This window comes from Chanodichthys erythropterus, chromosome 13 (genome assembly GCF_024489055.1).
Source record: "Chanodichthys erythropterus isolate Z2021 chromosome 13, ASM2448905v1, whole genome shotgun sequence".
Taxonomy (NCBI): domain Eukaryota; kingdom Metazoa; phylum Chordata; class Actinopteri; order Cypriniformes; family Xenocyprididae; genus Chanodichthys; species Chanodichthys erythropterus.
Window position 1 is genome coordinate 50597957 of NC_090233.1, and position 12766 is coordinate 50610722.

Below are 12766 nucleotides of genomic sequence, written 5' to 3' on the forward strand. Positions count from 1 at the left end.
AAAAGTGTCCAAAGTGGGTGAAGACCTCACGTTCACTGGAAGCGTATTCCACAACTTAGGAGCCGCAACTGCAAAAGCTCGGTCACCCTTGGTCTTTACGCGAGACCGAGGAACCGAGAGGAGGAATTTATTGCATGAGCGGAGAGATCTTGGAGCAGAGTAAGGGTGAAGAAGATCGGAAATGTACTGTGGAGCAAGCCCATGTAAAGCTTTATACACGTACAGCAGAACCTTGAAGTCAACTCTGTATCTGACTGGTAACCAATGTAAGGTGGACAGAACAGGAGTGATGTGTTCTCTCTTCCTAGTTCTTGTCAGAAGTCTACCTGCCGCATTCTGAACCAATTGCAAATGGTGTGTGGAGGATTGAGGTAGACCTATGTATAGAGAGTTGCAGTAGTCAAGCCGAGATGTAACAAGTGCATGAATCACTACTTCAAGGTCTTTCTTTGTGAGAAACTGTTTTAATTTGGCGATGGACCGGAGATGAAAAAAGCTTCCTTTGACAACAGAATTTATCTGGTTATCGAATAATAAGTCAGAATCAAAGATGACGCCAAGGTTCTTAACTTTGTTTTGCAATGTTAAAGACAGGGAATTCAACTGGTTTTCCATATTAGTGACAAACAAAGGTTAACCAAAAGCAGTGGCCTCAGTTTTATCCCCATTTAACTTTATAGTGATAAAAATCCACACACTCCTTTTTTTCTTTTAATCCCCATAAATCATAAGTGTCTCCCAATGACCTGTTTTCAGCCATGGTGCTAGTGTTACATCACATAAGCGTCACAGGCCCTGCCCACAACCCCTGACTGACAGTACTGTATCGCCACTGTCATTTTATATTCAGCAATGTTTTGATCTACCTGCATTGACACCATTGTATGCGAACTGAACTGAGCTGGATGATGACATCACTGTTTACTCCAGTGCTGATATAAATAAATTAAATTAATAGCTATTGTTTCTTAAATCAGAATGAATCAATACTGAATTTACTTAAGATGGATACTGACACCATTTTCTTTAAGAGCTGCTGTGCAGCCAAAATTATACACCAGTTATCACTGTAAAGCTGCTTTGACACAATCTGCATTGTAAAAAGTGCTATATAAATAAAGGTGACTTGACTTGACATAGTTTCCGCCCTCAGCGAGTTGTTTGCTGTCCGCCATTTTCTCCACGTTCAAGCACTGTAGCATCAATGTCTGGTAAGTAATTGAGATGTTTTGTTGTTGGATGTAAGAGTGAACATATCAGTCTTCATTTACCTACATCTGAGCCGCTGAATGCAGTGGATTAGTTTTATTTTCCGAAGGGAATGTGACACAGATACGTGTGTGTGAGTGTGTGTGTGTATTTATTATTAGTAGCAGTTCTTTATCTTAGATTCTCAAAACTGTTAAACATTTTTCTGTGTTTCACTAACAAAATACAATAAAGAAAAACATTATGCTTTTGTGGGTCCATTTTAAAGGGATAGTTCATTCAAAAATAATTCTGTCGCCCTCGTGTTTCAAAGTTGTATGAGTCATTCTTCTGTGGAACATATTTTGTGTTCAATTATGTTTTTGTACATACTAGGGAATTCAGGCACCAATATTCAGTTCCCAATGTCCTTCAGTTTATCTTCTTTTGTTCTTCAGAATATCTTCTTTTATTGCACCGATGGTGTGAGGACCCTATTGTAATTGCTCAGTCAATTCTTCTTCTCTGAAATAAATCACATTTTTGAGAGCCTGAACATGATTGAAAACTTTTTCCCACGCATCAGAAGTGGTGAAAATTTACATCTGATATGGGTTTCAGAATTAGGTGTGTCAAAATGCCTCAATAGCGCCACCTACAAAAGTTCAATTAAGCGCCTTTTGCGCTACATCTCACATAAAGGCATAAAATTCGCTAGACAGATCTAACAGCCCAATACCTACAAAAAAGCCCCTGCGTCCAAAATCTGTAAACCCTACAGGAAGTGAGATATTTTGAATTTTCTCTGCAAAACCTTTGCAGTTTTTGTAATTTCCACATGTTGTACTTCAATGAACTCCTCCTAGAGCTTTAATCAGATCAACATCATATTTGGTCCGTCTAATCTAAAGGGCTTTGCGATATTAAATTGCAAATATCTTGAGTTTTTGTTGAAGGGTGTGTCTGTGGTGGCCTGACAAAGTCTGATGTTTCACCATGAAAGAGGAAGCTGTTGTAACTCAGGCATACAATGTCTGATCAGCTCAGAATATCTTCTTTTGTGTTCCACAGAAGAAAATAAGTCATACTGGTTTCTAACGGGTGAGTAAATGATAGAGTTTTTATTTTTGGATGAACTACACATTTAATATTAGTTCTTCAAGAGTAGTGGAAAGATTTTGATGCTGCTTTCTTAAAAGGGTTAGTTCACCCAAAAATTAAAATTCTGTCATTAATTACTCACCCTCATGTCGTTCCAAATCCGTTAGACCTTCGTTCATCTTCAGAACTCAAATTAAGATGTTTTTGATGAAATCCGATATGACTCCTCCATGACCACAATTTATTCATCACTTTCAAGGTCCAGAAAGGTACTAAAGACATTGTTAAATAATTAACGTGACTGCAGTGGTTCAACCTTAAGGCTCTGGTATACTTCAAACAAAGTTCTTTTTCATTCTTCGTTAAGGGGTAAAATGAAGTTCGAAATGCGTGACCAGCAATATACTGTAATCGAACATCTGACACCGCCCACACTGCTGAGATCGACAGTTATATGAATATGTAAATATGTGCCGTGCACTTTCTTCTCAATAACAAATTAAACACAACAAAAATGAGAAAACAGCAAGCATTTATGGCGCACACCTCCTATTACGCTATCATCACTGACCAATGATAGTACGAAGGTGTTTTGCAGCTGGAGCGAACTTTTGGCAAGCAGTTTCGAACTTCCAAAACGAACTTCGTTTTGGCCTGATTTTGTTCGAAATGACGTCACATTAGTTTGTTCTTCAATTTCATTACCGGGGCCTTTAATGTTATTAAAGGATGAGAATACTTTTTGTGTGCTTTCCTTACTGATGATTATGAAGCTGAAGCTACAAAACGTCTTTTAGAAAGGAAACAAGGTTCCAGAGAATCCATTCGTGATTTTGCTTACCACTACCGAGCTCTTTGCTTAAGATGGAAGAAAGAGATGACAGAAAAAGAGATTGTTCAGGCCATTTTGAGAAATTGTAACCACAGACTTGCGAGTTTGCTGAGAGGAAATGTGAAGGAAGTGAGTGAGTTGGTAAGAATTGGAACACAAATTGAGAGGGATTTTGAAGAAGCAAAGCGGTATTGGTGTCAGGTTAATGTTGAAACCCAGAAAAGAAAGTCCCCACTTGAACGAGATTCTCAGTCCAAATTAAATCCTTCTTCAACCCGCATTCTACAACCTATGATGAGTGAGTACAACTTAAAAACTTTGTCTTTGCCTTTGTTGGTCAGAGGAAGATATTTTCAAGCCCTGGTCGATACTGGAAGCTCATTAACTCTGATACAAGAGTCCTGTTGGAGAAAGCTGGGACATAAAGAACAGCTTAAATCAAGTGGTGGGCAAACATTAAGCAAGCCAATGGTCAAGTATTACATGCTATAGGAGTATGGCATTGTGAATGTGAGCTACATGGAAGAATGTATGAGGTTGAACTGTTTGTAATGAAGGATGATGATCTTACAGTACCCGTGGTACTAGGTATGGATTTTCTGGTAATAACTGGAATTCATTTGGATATTGGCAATGCTCTGTATACTTTACCTGCTACCACTGATTATCAAGAAGAAACATTTTCATTCTTGACCCCTCCTGTTAAAGATGCACTGCTGTCACTTTTCATTGCCTTACCTATTCCAGAGGAAACAACAGAAACCAGGCAGTGTATTCAACAGTTAATCACAAATGCTGATACCTCTTCCATATTCCAGTCACAACTTCATCATCTACTTCAAGAATGGCTTACTGTCTGTACAAGTGAAATCGGACACACCAGTGTGGTTAGACATCGCATTATCACCACCAACGAAGTGCCTGTTCATAAGAAAGCTTACCGTGTATCACAAGGAAAACAAACTTTCATTGAACAAGAGATCAAGTCAATGCTGGATAAGAAGATCATCCAGCCTTCCTTTTCTTCTTGGGCTGCACCGGTAGTCCTAGTGCCAAAGAAGGGAGGTGGACAAAGGTTCTGTATTGATTACAGAGGGCTAAATGCGAAGACATATCTGGATGGATATCCCATGCCTCAGATCCATGATATCCTTGAGTCTATGCATGGAGCTGCAGTGTTCAGTACCCTTGATCTTAAAAGTGGGTATTGGCAAGTTGAGATGGACCCTGAAAGTATTCACAAAACAGCTTTTGTGACACGATCAGGGCTATATGAATTTCTACGTTTAACTTTTGGCCTTAAAAACTCTGCAGCCTCGTTCCAACGTTTTATGGAATTTGTGTTGAAGGATCAGAAAGGAAAAAACTGTTTTGTGTACATTGATGATATTGTAGTGTACTCCAAGTCTGAGCAAGAGAATCTTAACCATCTGAGAGAAGTGTTGCAATGTTTACACAAAGTATGCTTAACTTTGAATCTTCAAAAGTGCAACTTAATGCAGAAGTCGTTGAAATTTCTTGGACATGTGATTTCAGTTGAGGGAATAAAGACAGACCAAGACAAAGTCAAAGCTGTGAACGATTTCCCTGTACCGAAGTCTCTGAAGGAAGTGCAACGATTTCTAGGTATGGCAGGCTGGTACCAGAGATTTATTCCAAAATTCTCAGAGAAAGTTGCACCATTACATGCCTTGAAAAAGAAAGGAGCTACATAGAGTTGGACCGAAGAATGTCCGAATTCCTTTGAGTTGATTAAGCGTGAGTTGATTAGTGCACCAATCCTCATTGCCCCCGACCTGAGTAAACCATTCAAAGTACAGACGGATGCCAGCGACCTGGGAGTAGGAGCTGTTCTAACCCAAGATATTGCAGGAGTGGAACATGTAATCGCTTATGCTTCACGTCTTTTAAGAGGAGGTGAGAAGTCCTACTCCGTTTCAGAAAAGGAGTGTTGTGCTGTGGTATGGGCAATAGAAAAATTGGAGACCTTACCTTGAGGGAAGACCATTTGAAGTAATCACTGACCATGCTGCTCTTACCTGGATTTTCAACCATCCCAAACCCTCATCCCGATTGATACGTTGGGGTATCCGTCTCCAGGAGTTTGAATTCACTGTCAAGTATAGGAAAGGCCAATGTAACATTGTTCCAGACACACTTTCTCGTAGTTTTACGGAATCTTCTTAACTCAACCTACTCACTCCGTTAAATCCCAAGGATTCTTCAACTACCTTTGCAGCCTTTCCTATAGAATGGTCAGACATTGCCAAAGCCTAACAAGATGATGCAGAAATCCAAGAACTCATTGCTGAAATTCAATCAACCCCTAGTCCTGAGCCCAAACGGATCCATTATGTCATGAAGAATGGCTTTCTTTTCAGAAGCATATCTCAAGGGCATAAAGGAGAAAAACTTCAACTTGTCATTCCATCCTCACTGAAAGCTGATTTCTTGAAATACGCTCATGACAACCCATTGAGTGGGCACCTCGGCAGACTCAAGACATTGTTGAGACTGGTAGACATATGCTATTGGCCAATGATACGTGCTGATGTATGGAAGCATTGCAAAGAATGCCAGGTATGTCAAAAGTACAAACCGACTGTATCGAAGTTGGCTGGCCATATGCAGTCTACGCCGATAATGGAACCTGGGTATATGCTGGGTATTGACCTTATGGGACCGTTCCCCAGAAGTTCAAAACAGAATGAACATCTGCTAGTAATAGTTGATTACTGCTCAAAGTGGGTGGAATTGTTCCCTCTTCGAGTAGCCAAAGCTCCTCAAATTTCACGCATTCTTGTCGAGGAAATTTTTACCAGGAAGTTTTTACAAGCGCAACAACTGAAAACATGAGTGACATGTTTAATTCTTCTGTAATATCTGTAAATATCTTGATATTGATCAAACTTTTTTATTTTGTGGTCTTGTTGAAGAAACAGCTGCCAGTAATTTTGTAATTCTAGTACAACTAATATATATTTGGGTTAATTTAAAGTTCTTATATTTTTAACTACTGATGTGAGTTTATTTTTTTGTTACAAAAACCCAAATTCGCGTGAATATATTGTTAATTTCTTTATTTTATATGCAAAAATGTCAATCCACAAGCAAAAATGGCATAAATCTCATTTCTTTTCCTCTTTTTCTTGTTGAATTAGCTTTAGTTTCATCCCTCATGCTTATAAATTATAAACAAATAAATAACTTTTATGCATTATGATGTATTCAAAATATTTAATCTTGTCATGTTTTATGTCTGTGTATATAATCTCAAACTATCATGTATACAAACCCATATTTTTTTTGTTTTTTGTCATTATTATTGTTCATTGTTAAAGATACAACCATGGTATTTTCCCTGATCTTGTAATTGTAGATCCTGTAATAAAAATAAAGATATGAGTGACAGGTGCACTAACACCGCACAGCACCAGTAACTCAACCCTACCTAGAGCAGTTTTCCTCAGTGTTAGCAATGTCTGAAGCCAAAGAAGACATCAGCAGCTGCTCGAAGATCTCGCCTTTGGAGAAGACTGATTTTATACTCAAAAAATTTAAGTATAACTACTTAAAATTAAGATTACTCCAGAATGAATTGCTCTGCTAGCACATCCCAACACTTATACACAATAACAATGATAAATGCTGACCAAAACTTAATTATATAACTTTTCATTTTACTTCTTTAGTAAAACAAGCAAAATGTAATGTTTTGTCATATGACAGCTGTGCATGAACACACACTAGACAAATACAGCTGATGTGAATATATCTCAATTTACAGTCAATTCATGCATTCATTCATTGCTTAATAAAATATATACATTTAAATGATAATAATAGCATAATTAATAAAAAAAAATGGAAATAATACAAGTAATAATGACAATAAATAAATACATATACAAGACAACAACACACGAAACAAAGCTTTATTCAAATGTATTGATCTAACAATCAGGTATTTACAGTCCTGTTGTCATCTCACACGGCTGTGCCAATTCTGCAGCTTTATTCTGATGAAGCATCTGATGAACACCTTCATCATCATGTCCCTCACTGCTGCTCTTCTCAATGGGGACAGTGTTGATCCAGAGGATGAGGAAAATGATGATGATGGACCCCTAAACCCCTCAACCTTGAAGTAGGAGTGGGAGAAGATGTGCGGGACAATCTGCTGCTGCAAACATTCATGTGTTCTCCATCAGCAGATTAAAACATTTTACAATTAATTCATGTCAGCATTCTGTTTCTTGACATATTTCATTTCATATTTTTACAAATTGCTAATTTTTGTTGTAGCTTCATTACATTTGTGGTGTGGTGGTCTAAACCACTGAGCTGGTCAGCAGAAGGTTTGCTGGTTTTATCTCTGCAGCGTCTCCTTCAGTGTGTCCTTGATCGAGTCACTTGAAAGGAGGAGTGATGGAGGATCTCGTCCATGACACTGAACCATTCCCAGGATCTGCTGTGGCTCTCCATCCTCAGTGCTCACACCAGTCTGAGGACATTCACATCCTACAATAATGCACAAATATAATACAAAAGCAGCCATTTTAACAGCACAGTGTTATTTGATTTCTGTTTTAGAAATAACAAAATGATCTTACTTTATATTTTGTTTCAGGCTTTCCTCTTTATTTCTAATAAATGCCGTCGTCAGCTTTCCTTGCAGGTCCTGCTCCACAAAAGCTCTGCAGCAAACATACAGACATCAAGAACCAGAAAAGTGCTGTAATAAGTCTGTTTAAATTCCAATAATTAAAATAAAATAGACTTTAGATTTAAATAGACTTTGTATTCATTTCTGTAGTATCCTCACCCAAAGCTTTTGATGGCATCATTCCTCTACCTGATAAACACACGTGTGCTCATCTGTCCCTGTAACATCAGACAAGTTTCCTGAGATTTATGTGCTCAAATCTACATTTACATGTTGATGTGTTAACTCACTTCTTATCCAACACAAATGTTCCTTAATGTATGAACAGTACTAATGGACAAATAAAATAGATTAAACTTATGTGTAGTTACTGTAGATTTATTTATTTACATTATTTTCATTCATGTAACATAAGCAGTGTTGACAACAGTGAATAACAGCACAAACACATCACTCATAATACATAATACTTAAATATGTTCCTGTCAGAGGTTAAATAAACATTTAATAAGCATCTTTAAGATGTATATGGTTTAGAATATGTAACGTTAATTCCACTTCGGAGAATTAAGTTATGTGTGTTTACTAGAGATCCTGTTATCTACATAATACATAATAAATCGTGTTTTACAGTAAAGTCACAACTATAGTGTCTAGCATCTTCACACATTCAGCAGTTTACTCTACAGTAGTTCAACAAATGTGTTTTTGGTTTTCAATACTCACATTTAACAGCATCCGCGTCGCTTTTCTCAAGTGTTTGATTATGACGTATCCTCTCCCGTGGCCTCCTGGGATAGAAAAGTATCCATCGAGGAACACTTCAGAATCTGGGCGGAAGTAGTAGGCCATCCGGGAACTCCTCGACTACTCATTTATGATTACTGAGGTTTCTGACATACTTATTCGCTCGCCTACTGCTTTTCCCCTTTTATATAGTAGGTAAGTAGGCGGTTTCGGACGCACTTTAAGTAGGCGCACGGCCGAATCTCGCGAGAATTATTACGTCACCTAGGTAATTTTCGCCTACTCTTTTTGCTTCTGACATACTTAATCGCTCGCCTACTGCTTTTCCCCTACTAAATAGTAGAGAAGTAGGCGGTTTCGGACGCAGCCACTGTGTTGCTGAAGCCACCCTTGGTTCATGTGGTGTGAAATGCTGAAATTGACCAGACATCCAAGCATAGGACAACAAACGACCTCATCAACTTTTTCATCCTCCGTAACTATACTCAACAAAAGATAACATTGCTTTCCTTCAATACCTGAACTGTTTAAGTTCTCAAACAGTTGTGTTGGACAATTTGATTCCCTATATGCACATACACTTGCCTTTGATGAAATTGTTGAATTGTATATGTATGTATATTTTTGAGGACTTGTGGTATATTGGGTATTGTGAAATATTGAATGTGAGAAATTGTTTGAATACACGCTAAATGAAACTGCACTCTTGTTTGTTCAAGACTTTATTTATTAATAGACCTTTCTTGCACAAAAGATGATTCACCTTTAAACTCTTGTAGCTTGACCTGTGCAAAGTAACTGGGATGGTTATATTATATACGTTTTAACCATAAATGCACATCTTGAACTAGCTCTCTTCTTCTTCTTCTCTATTAGAATTCCGGCAGTGTAGACACTGCTAAGTGTATTACTGCCCTCCACAGGTCAACATTTGAACTAATTGTTATATAGTTGCACTAGCATATTGTATATGACAATTTAGTTCAAACTTTGAAGCAGCACTGAAACTGTAATTTTGACCTTCAACCGTTTGGAGGCCATTGAAGTCCACTATATGGAGAGAAATTCTGGAATGTTTTCATCAAAAACCTTAATTTCTTTTCGACTGAAGAAAGAAAGACATGGGGTGTGTCTCAATCAGTTCCCTAGCTCCCGAGCTCGTGAATCAGTATATCGTGTACATGAATTCGGGCACTGGTAAGGACAGTAAAAGATGCTGGTTCACTACACATTGGGACACATATGACTCTATTTCTGGCGACGTGACAATGTCCTCATTGTACAACATCACTACTGGTAATTATGAACAACAACAGAGCTGATATTTTCTGACATTACTTGTAATGTTATTTAAACTACATTGATTATTTGCTTGTTACTTATACGTGCAACATTTCAGCCGTGAATAAATTAAGTGTTAGCTAGATTATGTTCATTACCTGTCTAGCGATGTATGTTTATGCTGAAATATAATAAAATAACATTTTGTATTTTTAAAAACATCTATCGCGTATCGTTATATGTAGTGAGTTGGCTCATGTGATTCAAGTTTCGCGCTTCAGAACTTCCGTTAAGGGAGCATAGTGAGCATCGATGCTCCCTGGTTTTCACGGTGCATTGTGGGACTTTTCAGGGAGCGAACTTTTCAGTGCCCTGGAAGGATTCTGCGAATGAGACAGCCCTTAAAATGGCCGACTCCCTGGTCAGTGCCCTGACTACTGAACTAGGCAGCTGGTTGAGACACAGGGATGGACATCTTGGATGACATGGGGGTGAGTAAATTATCAGGAAATTTTAATTTGAAAGTGAACTAATCCTTTAAGATTTGCATGTGCTGTTCCATTCAATGCTTATGATAAAATGTGCGACCCATTTGAATTCTATTGAGAATGTAGCAAAACGCTACGGAGAAAGTCAAACATGATCTAAAGACACTTAAATTGAAAATATCATCCTGCAAGCTTTTTAACTCATAATGACCACATTTAATATTGTATTTATTGTGGTAAATTTAGACTAGTTGTAGAATTTATAATAGATAATCAGTAAGGGGAGATCTTCACTAAAGATTTATATTACAATTGTGGCATGTTGTAGCTATGTTGCTATTTTTCACAACAAATGCTATGGATAAAAAAAGAAAGAAAGAAAAAATGAGCCATAAATGGTCTTACTTTATCCTTATTGTGACAAATGCTATAGTTAAACAATTACAAGAAATATGTTACTTTTAAGGCTGAGTACAAGTTAGAAAGAGCTTTAAAATATGGACCTTCTTGAATTATTGACTAAACAATTGGATTTCCCCATGTGTAAAATAATTTAGGCAAATAATGAAATCCTTTTAAGTTTTAAGTATTGATATGCACATCACATCTTAGTGAATCGCTGTAGTAAAACTGCACTGTGCTGAGAGAAGTGAACATGAATGCTCCTCAATATTATAATCTACTTTCATAACACAAATGCCTCCAAATGCCCAGCCTCCACAGCCCCATCAGTAAGGCTAAAGTTTCCTTTATCAACACCAAACCTCATTTTCCTGTTTTCTCATTTTATATATCATGTAGAATTATCATTAAAGTCACACAAGTAAATACACATTTTTTTTTTTAAGTTAAGAAAGCAGCATCAAAATCTTTCCACACTTGTTTGGGAATCACTAGTCTCCACCAGTCTTTATTCACATATTTTTTCCCTTTATAAAAGACATGCAGACAGTCAATTAAATCTTAAAATTAGAAAAATGAATGTCATTTTACATTATTTTACTTTTTTGTTTTTAAACATTTGGAATGAGGATTTTTTTATGCCTTTATGTTTATTATTTCAGCATAAAACTGTTTTAGTAAAGTGAAGTGAATTTGGTGTTGTTCATATAAACGCACTGACACAGGCACTGAGGGTTTGAAGATTGAGTTTAATATTGAGGAATGAAACAGTTTTCAATAGTTCCTCTATACAGTATGGCAGATCATTGTGTGTGTCTGTTATTAGAGAAGACAGACTGTTTTCTGTATGTGGTTAGTCATCAAAGGGGATCAGAGGTTCACTGGCGGTTTTAGGGTGCTGGACTCCAGTCACAGTCAATTTCCCTTCATTAACGGGGAAATCTTGAGTTATCATCGCATGAACGCACACACCCACACCAACATACACCTGAGAGAGAGAGAAATCCACACAGATTTATAAGTGATTTCTTCCATATAAAACCCTGTTCACACTGATAGCGAACTAAACACATTCAGTTTTTCATGACAGCAAGCACATTTCTGTGAGTTCTGCTACAGTGACCGTTGCTGACTAGATTTGTGTGTCCAGCAGCTCTACAGAGTTAAGAAAAGTTTTTTTTTTTTTTTTTTTTGTAAAAAAAGCTTTTAGGCTACAAATGCAGAGAAACTTTGTACAGTGACTTGATGCATTTCACTTTTCGGAGAGGACGGAAAAAGATCAAAGATCCATAAAAATAAAAAACAAAACAAAACAAAACACTCAATTACCTTCACCAGATGGTTTGTTCCAGACACAATCTGAGTCCTAAAGCTTAAAGGAATATAAGTCTCAAAAGTGGCTCCAGCCTTCTTCTCTATGTCTGACTTCATCTGAATAAACAAATGCACATTTTATATTCATCTACATTATTATTATTTTAATAAGATTGAATTTATTAGTCTCTAGAGAGTCACGTCTATCATTCAGATATCAGAAAACGTATGTAAAAAGTATTGTGACATTAAGTGAAAGGTAAAAGAGTTCTTTTAAAAATGACAACAAATAATTTCCCCTACACATTTTACAGCACCAAGATTATTTTACTGTTTTAACAAAAACTTCTTTTATATGAGTGATTTTCAGTCTCCTACCTCATGGCAGATCTTCTCCTCCTCTGGAATAATAGGCTCCTCTGTTGTCCATCTTCCAACACCACACACTCCAAACATTGTGCTGGTGATCAAAGCCTGGATGAAATAAAATGTATTATCAGGCAGTCTGTCTCTCAGATTGATTCTGATTCACTATTTATGCTCCCAAAATGCATGATATGAGTCGTCATTGTAATTTCATGTAATCAAAGGGCTGAATGAATAGGTGGAGTTTCATTTTGGGCGTCTTGTGTAATATTCAGTTCCAGTAAAAAACTCTTCCAGTGGGTGTAGCTACATGAACATTCATGATATTTCCCCTATTGTGGGCTCGTCCTTAAGACAATGCGCAAACAAATAGAGCTGAAA

At 37.2% G+C, this 12766-nt stretch overlaps 1 protein-coding gene and 1 long non-coding RNA gene across 2 annotated transcripts; both read right to left on the bottom strand.

Moving 5' to 3' along the window:
* Nucleotides 1-7489: 7489 nt before the first annotated feature.
* On the bottom strand, nt 7490-8706 carry LOC137033593 (uncharacterized). Its single transcript, XR_010896859.1, has 4 exons — nt 8514-8706; nt 7947-8005; nt 7735-7818; nt 7490-7642 (listed from the first exon to the last, which is right to left on the bottom strand). It is a non-coding gene; the product is annotated as an uncharacterized lncRNA (long non-coding RNA).
* A 2735-nt stretch (nt 8707-11441) lies between these two features.
* LOC137033555 (cystatin-A-like) lies at nt 11442-12575 on the bottom strand. The gene is made up of 3 exons (XM_067405485.1): nt 12398-12575; nt 12035-12136; nt 11442-11693 (listed from the first exon to the last, which is right to left on the bottom strand). The coding sequence occupies exons 1-3, from the start codon at nt 12473-12475 to the stop codon at nt 11559-11561; spliced, it is 315 nt and encodes a 104-aa protein (XP_067261586.1). The 5' UTR covers nt 12476-12575; the 3' UTR covers nt 11442-11558.
* Nucleotides 12576-12766: the final 191 nt, after the last annotated feature.

Excerpts from the sequence above, each read along its gene's own strand:
- LOC137033555 (XM_067405485.1), bottom strand. The coding sequence starts at position 12,475 with ATGTTTGGAGTGTGTGGTGTTGGAAGATGGACAACAGAGGAGCCTATT. Across the intron at positions 12,137-12,397 it reads AGGAGAAGATCTGCCATGAG|ATGAAGTCAGACATAGAGAA; the intron begins GTAGGAGACTGA and ends TTGTTTATTCAG. Across the intron at positions 11,694-12,034 it reads GAACAAACCATCTGGTGAAG|GTGTATGTTGGTGTGGGTGT; the intron begins GTAATTGAGTGT and ends TCTCTCTCTCAG.